Source organism: Haliaeetus leucocephalus, unplaced genomic scaffold (genome assembly GCF_000737465.1).
Source record: "Haliaeetus leucocephalus isolate CR32 unplaced genomic scaffold, Haliaeetus_leucocephalus-4.0 Scaffold1, whole genome shotgun sequence".
NCBI classification, from domain to species: Eukaryota; Metazoa; Chordata; class Aves; order Accipitriformes; family Accipitridae; genus Haliaeetus; species Haliaeetus leucocephalus.
The window spans coordinates 7,146,873-7,162,008 of NW_010972437.1; the positions used below are offsets into that span (position 1 = coordinate 7,146,873).

A 15,136-nucleotide genomic window follows, 5' to 3' on the forward strand; every position below is an offset into this window, starting at 1 on the left:
GGGCCCTGGGGGGGGGTGGGAAAAACAAACCAAAACAAAAACTCACAAACTGTTCCCTTCTTGCACTATTCTGACCTCTGCGTAAATACCATTTTATCGACAAACTGTGGCAGTGCCTAATACTGAGAGATGCCAAAAGGTAGGGAAGGTGAACAGACCTGTAAGCACAGTGAATTCTTGCAAGTGGTGCCCCATAAGCTATAGCCCATCATCTACCGCTACTGCTCAGTTTATACCACCACTGTCTCTAGAGATTAGGGTACTTGCCGCCTTAGTGAATGCAACACTGCTGTACATTTCTCACTGACACTGTTGTTGACATACATAGGAACTGAAGTCTCTGCAGAGGGTTTGTAATGCTTCCCAAACTGCTGCTGTGCTCAATCAGTGACTCTCTATACTCCCACTGCAAGTACCACTCTCAGTAGGAGGCACAGCACCACGCTCTTTCCAAGAGCATCCTCTAGCAGCTTCCAACAACTTGCCCTGAAGAGAATACAGATGCTAACTGTTTTGCAAGATGTTCTGTCCCACCTCTGGGAGGAGAAGCCCTGTAAATGCTCCCAGTTTACTAACCCGCACAAAGTCCCATCCTTTCCAGACAGGAAAACAGTAAAGTTTTGCTTTTGCTTTGTGCCTGAAGCCCAGAGACACAACTAATAAAAAGAGTGCTCATTTCCAGCAGAGAGGCACATCTGCAGCGCTTGCTAGGAAGTGGGGGAAGTTGCTGGGAAGAGCACAGCATGTAAGTCACCATCAAGCAGACGTGGGAGATGCCACAGAAGCACAACAGTTTCTATCAGTGCACAACCCTCCTGCACCTCTAGTCAACAACTCGCACGTACACACCAGGCAGGCAGCCTACCCTCTGCAGTCCTCCTGCTGCGTCGCTTTCTCTTCATGATCAACTGAAACACCTTAGATGATAGACGTGCCACTTTTCAGAAGCTGCATTGCTGCCAGTGTCATCTTTGGCTGTCACCAAGAACCCTTGGCAGCAAAGAAAGAAAAGGCCCAGGAGCTGTGAAAGGAGAACAAACTGCTCTAGCAAGAACTAGCTGGGTCTAAGCCTTCCTGGCACCCACTGGTAAGCCACCCAGCCACAGACCACTGGGGAGCTGTGGTTCAAACCAGCAGCAATCTCCAGCCACTTTCAGAACACCCAACTCAACTAATCACAAGGACAAGCCAAGTCCCAGGAACGTGGTCAGCCTCCTGGTAACACACACCAAGCTCTGCCATCTACCCCAGAGTCATGCCACACCTCTTTCTTATCCTCCAGTGAGACCAATGGTTCTTCAGCACATCAGTGTCTGCCTGTGTCTCACCAGTCAAGGCAGCAAGTCTTCAGGCACACCATCAGGATCTTCAAGCATAAAATTTGCTGCTGGCCCCTCCTGCCCCTCTCAGCCCTCTGCTGCAACAGCCAGCGAGATAAACAACATCAATTTTGGGGGGGGGGAGGGAGAAAGGAGGTGGAGGGGAGAGATGGGTGAGACACATGCAACCTCAGCCGTCTCTCTTAGGCTGGAAGGCACCAAAATAACCCGCTTCAGCACTAGATGGGGACAGACTTGGTTGGACCTCTTCTCACACAGGCACATGGTGGAGAGGCAGCTGTAGTTAATAGCTTTGTACCTGGGGCCAAAAGCAAGGAAGAAATCTCTGATACAGCAAACCAAGGCAAAACTACACCACTAGAGGATGCTGACTGATTTCTGTGCACAGTGAAAACAGCTGGCTGGGCTAAGGCAGCTCTCACAAAGGGAGAAACATACTCATTCTGGCCATACAGCAGCACTCTTTGGGCTATTCTGGAGTGTCTCCTTCCCCCACCTCTCTCTCATGCATACACACTGCTGATTCAACAGCCTGTGATGCCGAACACCTTCAGCTGTGGCAGCAGAACTCAGTGAAGAGATGTTGTGCATCTACTTGAAATACTGAGGTGTTTCTTCGCAGCCCCATTCTCCACCCCTTTTAAAGTAAACATGTAAATTAAAAAGGGGTGGGAGGAGTAGGTTTTGGAGAAGGAGAAGTACATGGGACAAAACTGGAAACACAACCCTCACTGACTTCACTAGCATGCAATCTGTGTAACATTAATATACAAAGACTGTTTACCTTGGCCTCGTCTATGACCATTACATCACATCATCCCCGAATGAGCCACAAAATTAAAATCTGTACAAAATAAAAAATATGCATAAAACTCAACAAATTTCTTTACATCAGTACTGCATAATAAAGCATAAAAACCAGCAGGAGGTGACCCAAAAATTCCATCCACAGCAGCTCTTGCAGTATAAATAATTCCACATGCTATCAGCAGGGACCAAACTAACCCCTGGCCCGTAAGACCAGCGCCAGTTCTTTAAAGGAGCTTCACGCATTCCACTTCCAAGGTTTTGCAGCCTCATTTCTGTACTGAGCTCTGGCAAGCATTCAGCACATCCTAGAGTTCACACTGCTCTGCTCTCGCAACACGGAAAACTTGCAAGATGAACAACCAGCTGAATGAAGATTAAGGACATGGGTGTGTATCACACACAATCCCCACCCGCCTGTCAGAAGTATTCAAGTGCATGCTTTTACACATTTCACTAATGCATGACCTCCCAGCTGGAGCATGGGTGCACAGGGAGAGAGGTTTGGCTCTCATTTACTAGCTCACTAAGCTGCCATAACTTGATGCATTTGAGCACCCTGTGCTCAGTCTTTACCACAAACATACCCAGGGCAAGAAAAACCCAGGAAAGCTCCGATAGTCCCAGAAAACAAAGTCACCCTGTGCGCACCAAAGGCTTGTGCATACTGCTGTTCAATCACCCAGGCCACTAGCTGGGCTGCAAGCACCACCTCCCTGTGCAAAAAATTGTAGACCTGCCCTATGACACTAGAAACGGTCATGCCAGTGACTGCACAACCAGTGTTTTTTCTAGGCTTGCTCCCAGAGAAATGATGGGCTGAGGGAACCAAACATAGCTGCTGCTGTTAGTCTTGCTGCAAGACCAACATTTTCCCAGAGGAAGGTAGAAGAGTATCTGTTCTGATTAACACTCATCCCAAACGGTAATGCTGTCAGCTTCCAGAAAGAAGACAACCGTGTCTTGGTGACAGAGCTGTGGATTGAGCAGGGGAGGAAGTAACTTATGTTCGCACCAGTTTCTTCAAAGTTGTACCTCCTGTAGGCTTCAACCAAACTAGTTCCTTATGCTCAGTCACATGAGTTAACGCACTCTTCCACAAGCTCACAGTGGGTGATCACATTCATCCGTATCCCACAAACCCACCTCACCTGTTTGTCTCCTCTTTCCTCCCTCTTGAGCAGCTATGGCGCCTCCCTGCCCAGGTTTGCACCAAACCCGCATCTCCATCCTGATATTGCACCAATTACCAAGCAAGGGGATTGGGTCAATTACCTGTACCGTTGCCAATACCATCACAAACCCAGCCCCGGTAGTGCTCTCTTGTGCGCTGCTCTGTTTTACACACGGGCCTCAGAAGACAGCTGCAGCATTGTCTTGCCTTTGACAAGCTACTGTTGGTACCAGCTGGAACCCGGCCAGGTGACAAGACAAAAGTTGTCTGGGAAGATGCCCTGGCCCAGGAGGCTCTCACAATACAGGGTCAGCTCAATTGGCAGGCTAACAGGACTGCAACAGGAGGTTTAATCAGTTCACTCTGTTAATGCATGACATTTACCCAAAGATAACATTTAGTCCTACCTAAGGGCAGACTAGTACAGCCATCACTTTACACCGATCTGCTAGGCAGAATCACTGTGCAGCATTTTTAACCGAGACTAGATTAAAAAGCAAACTATCAACACACAGGGCTACAGAGCCTTCACTTGGTATTACTCCACCCCAGATCCACCAGTACAGCTCAAAATATCTATTTCTTTATAATAAACCATGGAGAGGGCTGGGGGAAGAGCTAGGACTACTACTAGTTACTGCTTGGATTTCCATGGGAAACCAGTACGCACAACAGCCCTTTTTACTTCCACTGAAGAGATTTTGGCAACAGACATGAAGACGACAATTGCCGTTTGTCCTGCCTCTGCACAGGGCTCTCACAGTACATATGCAAATCTAGTCATCCAGTACAAAATAGCCAATTTACAATACCTGATTGAATTTTTAAGGTTATATTGTGCATAAGACTAAAGCTGGGGGTAAGTTTCTCTAGTGCAAGCAGGTGTGAGTAGATTTGAACCTTAGATCACAGCCCCTAGAGTTTATCCTCAGACCCCAGGAGGACCTGTAAACTTTGTTTTGCCTTCACCATCAATGGCACCTGTGAGTTCTGTTTAAACCAGCTCACTGCAGAGAAGAGCACATTTACATCAGTGCAGAACACAAAACAAATCTGTGGTGTTCAAAAGATGAGGAAACAGGAGTGGGGGTCCTCTGGGCTGCAGCCATCTTAATTGTCTAAACTGAAAGGTGAGTGAATGAAAGCCAGCTCTGTGTGCCCCTGTGGTCAGCCTACATGTGCAGAGCAGCTGCAGAAGTGTTTATGCTAAAGATGTATCCAACTATCTGGAAGTCAGTTACAGGAACAGCTCTGTGTAGAAATCCCAGTGTAGCTAGCACACATCTGTTCTTCCAGCTGCACAGGAGTGTAGTGTAGAAACAGGAGGGGTGTCCGCTGGCCAGTAACCCTTCACTGCAAGCATCCAGGACATTCCAAGCGCCAGGCACTGCTGCCAAGGGTAGTACCACAAGGGCACACAGGATTCCTGAGACAGATCCCAAAGCCTGTCAGAAGAAGTCAGAATTCGAGTAAAGTATCAGCTACTCGAGTTTGTTACATCTGAATGGGTCAGCTTAATTCAACTTCAGATGGCTCAGGATAGCCTCTGCTGGCAGCCGGAAGAGCCATTTGTTCAAACAACTCAAATCACTATTGTTTTATAAGGGGGGGGGGGGGGGGAGAACCAAACCCAAAAGAGTGGTCGTTACAATTATCCTTCATTCGGTTACACTGGATGGGGCCCCAGAGGCTGTTGGAGAACTGGGAAGCCCTGACAGCTCCTGCAGCAGGAGATGCAGTGTTCTGTCCTCTAGTCTTCACTCCGAGTAATGCATGATTGACTCCACATAGTTCCCTGGGAAGAGCCCCGTCACTCCATTCATGACCCCCTCATACCAGCCGTCATCATTTTTCTTGATGACATAAATGATGGCACCTTCCTGAAAGGAGAGCTCATCTTCTTTGTCCTTCGTGTAGTCATAGATTGCCACCACTAGGAAAGAACAGAGCATGACTGTTAGGAGAGGTACAGGGAGGAGGAGGAAAATCAACCTACCTCATACAAAGTTCTCCATGTTTGAGGCATCTCAGAGAACTGTACTACCTTACCCCTGTGTGTGCAGAATGACCTGCTGAGAGGGGCAGTTTCTTCCAACCCCCTTTGTAAGAGTTCATGCTGTGAAGCACATGAGCCAGGACTACTTTAACTCTTCTATTCTTACTATTTCCAGACCCACCAGAGGAAATGTTTACAAATATATGATAAACTTTTGATGTGGAATGATACAAAGAGGTGGATGTAATCCCCATAGCTATGACCACTCAGACCTACTCTAAGATTCATGTAGTGGGTATATATTCTAAACCAGATCTCTGCACAACTAAGTCAGCAGAAAACATGGAAGAGGGAGAGTAATAAGAGCTCTCTTCAGATGACAAGAAGAATGAGCCAAGGCTAATGTCCCAGACTTCCATCTACCTTAGCTACCTCCACATTTAAATCTGTAAAATGCATATGTGCAGCCCCAGTAGCTAGAAGTCACTCCCACGGTATACAGTGCCAAGGTTGAATCCCAGTTAGGAGCGAGGAAATAAGTAAGGTAGTTCTCTGAAACAAAACGTACACCTACTGTATCAGGACGTTTTTCTTACAGATGCAGAATATTTTACTGAAGGCACAAAAGCTGCTAGGAAAGTCAAACAAATGGGACAAAGCACTGGCAAACATTAGAGAGAGCACTGTCCAGAAATGGCAGAAAATAGACATGAACTTGGTATGTTTTTCCATTCTCAGTCCTATCATTATGTGTTCCATACAGAAAATGAGCTATGCCAGACTCTGAATACTTTAACAAATAGCATCAGTCACTGCTTTGAGCACTTGGCAATGAAACACGCAGTGCTGCCATTGAAACAAAATGGATGTTGGACAGGCATCCTAAAATCTTGCACTGGGGATAGAAGGGAAGATAATCTAAACCAAAGCAAGGAGAAAAAAATAACAGCATGTGTTCATGAGCACAGTGTCGAAGAGCCCTACTAAAATCATTCTTTTCAAAAGAAAAGAGGTCATTTCCTTTTGAAGGGAGCAAAGGAATCAATACAAATATTTACTAGGGAAACCTGGATCCTGAAGAGCTTAATAAAGTAAAATACACAAATCAATCCCAGTGGAGAATCAGAGTATGTACAGAGGTTTTTTGTGGTTTGGGTTTTTTTTTTTAATAAATCTCCCAAACAGGAGATTTGTGTCATTTGACCACAGCATATTTAAAGCACACATATTGCTGGCTCTACACTTACACCAGCACAGTTGTTAAGTAACTCATTCTAACTAGTTTTAGATGTATCATTCTAAGAAAACAAAACACAAATGGAGAAATGAGTAAATATTTAGCTTGAAAAAGAGAAGTCACTACATGAACATGTGATACATTCAATTGAAGTCCTTCAAAATTCCTTTTTAACTGCCTTCTATACCTGTTTATTTTAAAACATTTCTTCCTAGAGTCACTGTGCTGTTGTTCTTCATTCTCTTGATAATAATAATAATCCAAGGATCACGGTAACTTCTAATTCCTTTCTTTCTCATTTTTGAGTGTACTCTAGTCCCTTCTGATACTGAATGGATTCATTATTTTGTGATCACAAGTAGGAAACTCTTCCCTAAATTTGTGATGAAAATTCGCATCTTGTTAAGCCTCTTAAAAATTTACCGGAAGCCTGACTTTGTTTTTACATAACCATTGCTTCCTCCTCCTGCATGTTACTTTTGTACTGGCAACGTTGTTCTCTCTAAAAGGTTGTTTAAACCTTCTGTCTGTAGTCCCACCAGTTCAAGCTGTGAGCTTGTCACATACCACCAGTTACCAGGATCCCAGGCCAGTATTGCAAAAAAGGCTCCAGATGAGACAGGAAGCAGCAATACTGACTTGGGAGGTGGCATCCTTCCCTGCAAGACTGAGCTAGAACCTCTTTTAGTTTCTATCTGAACACATTTCAATGCAGATACAAAAAACAGCATTACTCATTTAGGTTGATATTCTTCCAATCAGTGATCTTTCATTCTTTGACAATTACATAGAGTTTGGCTGAACTCTGTTACGTCAAACTGACCACAAATGTAGGCCAGACTGATTATCCAACTGAAATCTGATAGCTGTGACCACACACTTTCTCCATGTGGTATGAGGGCAATTTTTGCTTCTGGATACCCATTTCTGTTCATCTGATTTGCAAAGTTGGGACGTTTTCTTACCTTTTCATGCCACGCACCCAGACACACAGTTCAATGGAAAACTGTAGTGCGCTTTCCTGGACATTGCAGGCTGGCTGTTGCTATTACAGCCATGTGGTAGTGTCCTCAAGTTCAACATCCCCAGTACTGTAACTCCCTAAGAGTTTCTCCACCTGTTCAAAATGGATCTGGTATTCACTTCCTTCCTCAGCTGTAGGTTAGAGCATGTCTTAATATTAAATACACCTCCCACACTGCATGACCCCTTTACTGAACAGGATCATACTGAATCCCATCTCAATATATAGCAACCCTCTGTATCTGACACCTCCTTGGGTGTCCCAGGTTCCACATTCTCACTTTTGCAAAGGTTATCTACACCAGTCCTACTAGAAATGCTTTCACATGAACTTATATAAGTGAGCAGTCATACCACAAGAAGCAGCACAAATCCTAGGAATTGCTACTCTACTTTTGGGGGGTAATAGTGTTTCAACAGCCATTTCCTTCCATCAGTTTTCTCCACTTGGAATCATGTGGCACAGAGTACTCTTTATAGGAACTTAAGGAGTTGCCATAGGAATAATTATTTTGCAGAAGATAAAGCATTATTAGTTCACAGCAGGATAAATATACACATTCTTTGAGTCTGAAAGTCCTCTTTTAGCATGGGGCTTTTCATTAACTTTAAAGCTTGTTTGCTACATAAAAAAAAAAAATCCCATCCAAGCACTTCTTTCCCAACTCCAGCAAAGCAGTCAAATCTTAAGACACGGGCTGAATATAAGTAGAGCTATTCATAAAACTACAACAGAATCCAGACCTATGTCAGTATGTAATTTTTCTGGTATCCAAAACCTACTATTTAACAGTTCTTCATATCTTGTAAGCACTTTAATTTTTTATTACTTTTATGAGAGTTTCTAAGAACAGAATAACCTTTTAGATGTTTTAGTCATCTAGTTTTCAAAATAAAGATAAAAATTATGTTTTTGCATGACACTCTTTATCAATACAAGAGAATGTTTGGTTTCCTATACTTCTGCTTTTCTACAGGAAAAATGTCCTGACTAAAAGCCTGACTTTCTCCAGCTTACCTTTAAAGACTCCAATTACAGTTTTTGCTATCCCACGTGATTTTTCCTGTAAATATCAAACTACAAGTGCCTGGACTGCCTGCAGAGATGGAACAGATCTGTGCATATGTGCACCTATATAAATTATTTTAGTTCACAAGCTCATAGAAGTCATGCGGAAAAGCAGATCAGAACGACATGCTATAAGTCAAATGTCATTATTTCTTCAAATAGAAATTTGTTTTCCCAGGCCACATGCCACGTGATTTTGTGGCTTCTCTTCCCCACAAACACCACCACCCCCCGCCCCACTGCATTAGTATGAGACACTATAAACAGACAATGCACATCAGGGTCCAATTTCTTCTCTTTTGCTCCTAGCTCAAATGCCACTGCAGATTTGCTGAGGGCCAGGTGGCAGGAATAGCAGAAACATAACAAAGATAGTGGTATGAATGTAGAATTAGGCTAAAGAGTATCTTATGCCTGGAAAAATACAGAGAAAAATATTGAAACTCACTCTCCTATCAAAAAGGAACATGCCTGCAATCTTCATCCAGCACAAAATGCATCAAACATAATGAAACTGAGCACATACTGTGCATTCTCAGAACTGCCTGGTAAGGAGAAGTTCATCAAGTAATGTAGCACATCCAGTATTTGCTGAAACTAGCTGTACTGGTCCCAACCTGAAGAAATTTGCCATCCTCTCCCGAAGAAAGAACTGCAGCATCAGGAACCCCACTCCACTCCAAAACCTGATTTCGTGAAGCTAGGTCAGTAATATCAATAATCAGGAATAACCTCCAAACTGCACAGCAAGAGAAGTACTTTGTATGAGATCCCTTTTTTCCTGTCCGCCCTCATGGAAATAAGCTTCCCTGACAAGAATAAGCTGAAGCAACTTTTAATCAAACAAAGAGCCTGTGTGCATCAACAGAATACTAGTGACACTTGCTGTCAATCAGAGGTGTGGAGAGGTCAATAGATAAAGCAAGTCATGTAAACACCCTGCAAGTCAGGCACTTTGTCCAACAAATGGTCTCAGCTTGTCAGCAAAGCTTGGGTACTCCTTGCACTAAACACTTACACCAGCTAGATGGAGGGTGGGGGAGTAACAAAAAAACTCCCACATATTCCTCTATTTCCCTCAGGAACAGTAGTATTTTCTTTGGGCTGGAGTTGGCAGAAAGTGCCTCTTCCATCTCTTTTTTTTTTTTCCTCCCCTGAAATCCTGCACTGGGTTTATCTTTGTGGCATTCTTGAATTTTTTTCCCTGATGCAGACTGAATGTTTCTAACAGTCACTCAGCTGAGATGCCTGGTTACTTTGCAACATTAGATTTTATATCACCTTATTACTAAGAGGTACGTGACCCTGTTTCAGAGAAGAACACAGGGCAGTAGATTTTTTATATTCAAGTGCCCCTAAGCCATTTACCTGCTCAGTTTATTTTACCTGTAGTTTTAATCCAGCATGTTTCCACACATCTACTTCAGAACTGGAAGACATCTAGATGCAGCCATGCAGCAATGCCTCAGTTAGTCAGTCCTACACAGACCCAGCACTTTTTAGCTTAGCACAGTCCCACATTGGTACAGCACTGCAGCTTCCAGAGCCCCAAACACACATTGCAGCACTTCTCCAGATGCACCCATACGTTCAAAGTTCAAGTGCAACTGCAGCACCGATTCATTCATCTTTGACTTTGTATACGTTTGATTATTAGGATTAAGCAGACTACTGAAAAGGGAGTCTCAAGTAGATTACAGAGGATTTAAAAAATACGTAATTAGCCCGCTCTCCCTTTGTGGAGAAAGGGGCAAAAGACTCAGACTCAAAGAACAAAAATTAAGCTACTCTTCTAAGTTGCCATTTAGAGGAGCACCTCTATCACAATACCAAATACTGGTTACAAAGGAGTCCAGGCAGACTCCACGTCCAAAGCAGGATGGCAGGAGCTTATACAGAATGTTGTTACAAACATGACCCTACCATCTCTACTAGCTCTAAACCTACCCTTTTCTAAGTAGGTCCTTGGTGCCCAAGGAGGGTCCTCCTCAGCATATGGATCACTGTACTCCACCACAGCTGCTTCCTCCTCCTCATAATCTTCTGGAGGTGGTGGTGGAGGTGGAGATTCATCAAACACTGGCTCGTCCACAGGTGGTGGCGGGGGAGGAGTGTCTGAAACTGAAAATAAGCAATAGTGTAACCATGCAAATGTCTCTAGAACCATGGTAGCAGGTTGAAGTAATACTCCCTATCCCAATTAGTTGCACTGGGACCAACAGTTAGAGCTTGTGAAAGTGCACTAGAGCCAATAAAATTCAGAGAAGGAAGGATCAGATTCCTCCAATAAAAATACTTCCTTTTCCCTCCCTTCACAATTTCAGACAAACTTGCAGAGGCAGTAGAGAAGGCAGAATTCTGGCTATATATAGGCAAATCTTTCATCCACTCAAAACAAAAGCCACATCCAGTAATAAATCATAGCACAAGGAAGCAGCAAACTTACTGTTTTCTTGAACTCTGGCCACAAATCCCATTAGTGGTAACTGTGGAGTTACCTGTAGGATGGAGGGGGGAGGAGGAGCAAGGGATGCTGCCACAGAAATTAAAAAGAGAGAGGCATTCAGTTAGAAACACAACAAAGCAGCAAACAGGAAAGTAGACATCATCACCGCTCAGACAGTGTAGCAGTCTGCCAAGAAGCTGAGATAAAAAGGCTGACATTCAAAGAAAAATGGCTCAGGTGGTTTAAGCATATTCCTAATCCTTACTTCAAGATTTCTCAATTTTTAAAATTTCCAACTCAGCTCTTTTTCATAAGATTAAGAACCCATGCTGAAGTATTTTTCTGATCTATGAGATGCCCTTAAGTTGGAAGTTTATTACTACAGCAATATAGCACTTTGTGAAGAGACCTAACAAATGTATCAAGAGGATTCTCTCCCTATAATCCTCCACCTTTCAAATCAAATTGATATTTATAGAGGTGACTTCTTTAACAGCATCCATGAAGTCTTAGTAATGACAATTGATATAACTAGTTTTCTCCAAAATGTAGGTCAAAAAACCCCATCAAATGAGGCAGCTATTTTAGGCAAAACAGAAAAAGACGCCTTTGAGAACTGAGCATACTTGGAAGACAGGGACTTCTGACCTCATTGGTAGAAAAAAGCACACTGTGCTGCTGCTGAACAACAGGGCCTATTCCAGATGTGCTGTCTCATTTCCTTCCCACCTGATTTTGCAGACCACTGCACTGAACTCTGAACAACTCTTTTACTGGTACCAGAAGAGCTGTCTTTGTACAATACATGTGAATTCACATTTAAAGAAGATACAACATTTGCAGATGGCTGAGAGTAACACTGAACTGTGGTTTAAGCTAGGAATGAAAGTTTCAGTTATCTATTTAAGTTTAAAAAATAGTTAAGTAGTTTTATCTAATTTTAGTACCACTTTGCAAGAGTAATGCAGTAATATTCTTAAAGCAAGTTACAACATTATTCTTCAGAAAGCACACCTCAGGAAGAGCACAACTAAGTAATGTTCTTGTTAGTAGTGGCATACATTTAGTCATGTCCAAAAGAATGAGGGAAAAAGGTCTACATTTCATGTACCAGTACATTTAGTTAGCTTGCAGAAAAGAACTAAATAAATATCAGACTACTTCTAGAGCTGGTAAGAACATGGCCAGGTATGATGTAGTATTTTTCAAAATTAATTCACATCACCATAGCAAATGAAAAGAACTCTACAGCATTTAAAGCTCGTGTCAAAATTTTTTCTGTTTGCTTATTTCAGTAACTATTATCTGAAGTGCTTTGAATTTCTTCTGTCACTCACATTCCTTTCACAACCACACACCCCAAACAAAAAAAAAACCAACAGAGCAACCATCCTTTTTGTTGCAAAAATATCCTTGTACCTCCATATGAAGCAAGCTCCATTATCTCACCATTTAATTGATACTTCTTGAGAAAAACTGAAATACCTTTCTAATTACAGCTTCTTTGACTTGAATGACATGGCCTCTGAGAGTATTTATTCCTTCAAGTGTAACCACAGTAGCTGGAAAAAGATTTGGTCTTGCATTTTTTCAAAGCAGGAAAAGGGAACTTGAAGTCCTACTGAAATGCAGTAATATTCATGAATTCAGCATTCTTATGCAATTATGAAGTCCCTGCCTTTTTAACTATATAGGCTATAAAAATGTTCAGTTTCAAAATGTTTCCTCTGTTCAACATCATATGGATTCATACAATTCATGTCTCTCATAGGAGACTAGCTTCAGTTTCCTAGGTCCCTTCAGTGTACTTTGTTTGTGTGCTATATATATTTCTTCAAAAGAAATAACGAGGCTTTCCATGTAGAAAAATAAATCACTCAAGACAAGTACTCCAAGCAAATGCAAAAAAATCCCTTAGTTTAGTTTGGATTGTGTAGTTTAATCAAAATGGTGATGCTAACACTAGCTGACATCATTTCTTGTTTATCTTAAACATCTGGTTTGTGCTTCAGTTTATGTACACTGCTGGGACTATTATATCATATTGTCTCCATATGATAATAATGACTCTAAGCTAGTTTTGACCTTTAGGAGCCAATACAATAAATACTTTATTAATAATGACTTTGTTTATAAAGTGCATCGCAAGAACTTCACTGTACCTCTGCTGTCTCAAAACATGAGATAAATACCAGCTTAAAAGTTCCCTCCCAGCTTCCTTCCATGTAGACCATTGGTAGATTAAGAGTTCATCGACACAGTTGCTGTAAATTAATTCAGAAAGGCTCAAGAGCACCTTCCATCAGATTGCTTCAGCCTGGTAAGAATTCAGCTATACAAATAGTGTGTAGTGCAGACCACCATCTCAATACTTGCCCAGTTTCTCCCACAGGGTTTTTAGCCTGTGCTAAGCTCTATACTGCTTAGATACTGGTATCTAAGGTTGCAAAGTTAAAACACTTGTTAGGTGGCATGGCTGGCAAGAGTGGCTTTGGGACAGACATATGCTGAGATCACTTAAGGTCTGCATGTCTTAGTATTTTATTTTCAGTTGTTAAAAAGGTCTCACCATGAAGTAGAGAAATTATATTATCTTAGAAGTGGCATTCAAAAGAACAGGGCAAGGCATGTATCTTTAATCCTCCTGTGAAGTGAATAAACAAAAATGACTATGCCAACATACTAAAAAATGGAAGTGGAAAAAACAGTACTGCTTTGTTGCCAGACAGCCTGCAAAGATGAACAAGCCATAGCTGGCACACCCCTCTGCCTGTTGTAAGGTCTCTTTTTCACCTCTTAAGTTTGTGTTTTCTCCCTCTCTTCAGGAATGCCAAGAAGACCTATCACGACTAACCCTGCTCCTTACAGACACAACAGTCCCTCTGTTCTTAGGGTCTTCCATCAATTATGCATGCTTGAGCATCCTCTCCTCTCAAGGTACAGGCCAAAAAAAACTTGCTTTAGTATAACTGCAAAGCTAATAAATTCTGTATTCTGCTAGGTACATTAAAAAAAGCCTCTTACTACAACCGCTTATTTATGTTGTATCAAGTATGCCAGTATAATTGAACTATTTTTTTTGTGATTTACAGCTCAAGTGACTAATCACCATAATCATTATCTTCTTTTGGGGAACACAGACTGAATTGTGGTTATGTAACTTATTTAAGGTCTATTTGGCATCTTCTGTGATTACCTATTAACAACGCAATGGTAGCTTGCAGAGAATTATCCCTTTGCTAAAGCAGAAATGCACAGCAGTTGTCAGAAACTCTCTGGATATACTGAAAATCCTCTTTACTGCAAAGGTAATCCTGAAAGGTTTCCTTTTTTGCTATTACCCTTTCCTTCTTGCCTGTTCCCTTTCAGCCTTCAATACACAAATAATGTGTTTAACAAATGCCACATATTTCAGGCAACTGGACTACAACTTAGTCATATAACCTCCTCCACCCCCCTGTCCCCAGCAGGACTATCCATTTCCTTCTGAAGTTAAGCACACACATCTCTTTGCAGGGTAGCTCACAAGCAGTAATATTTGAACCTGATCAAATCCCTTAAATGCAGATTGCAGCACTTGACCTAATTCCAAGTTCAGTGGTCAATTTAAAAAAAAAAAACAAACCAAAAACCACTACCAAAACCCACCACCGCAACAACCACAAACACAAACGCACTGTAGTGCTTGCGAGTCAACATTCAGTCTTGCTGGTAACAGGGCATTTCCTAACAAGGAACCTTCAGTATGTCCCCTGCATCTCTCTGTAGCTTTGTCAAAAAAGAAAGTCTCCCCTACTCTGGAATCAAAACCTTCACATCACATCAGAAGCACATGGAAAAGGACTCCTTAGATAAAAAGCTACTGTGTTCTGCCTGACACACAGGACACGCCACTCCTTGTTGATATCTCATCCTGCTTTCTAAGACAGGTTGCCCATTAAAATAACATCACCTGTGGACTTAGCAGATGACACAGCTCCCTTGCATCCCATACCAAATACCACTGGTGTCTCTAAAGTGTCTAATGCTTACCCTTGTATAACA

General features: G+C 42.4%; 1 protein-coding gene across 3 annotated transcripts in view; it reads right to left on the minus strand.

Moving 5' to 3' along the window:
• Positions 1-877: 877 nt before the first annotated feature.
• Positions 878-15,136, minus strand: part of ABI2 (abl-interactor 2) — a 70,564-nt gene continuing 56,305 nt past the window's right edge. For 2 of the 3 annotated variants that reach the window (XM_010565422.1, XM_010565411.1), the window contains exons 8-10: positions 11,093-11,179; positions 10,594-10,767; positions 878-5,254 (exon numbers count right to left, since the gene is read on the minus strand). In XM_010565422.1, coding sequence (XP_010563724.1) covers positions 5,079-5,254; positions 10,594-10,767; positions 11,093-11,179 — 437 coding nt within the window. In that variant the 3' untranslated portion in view covers positions 878-5,078. The remainder of the gene's footprint in view (positions 5,255-10,593; positions 10,768-11,092; positions 11,180-15,136) is intronic. The other variant, XM_010565431.1, reaches the window with a different exon arrangement.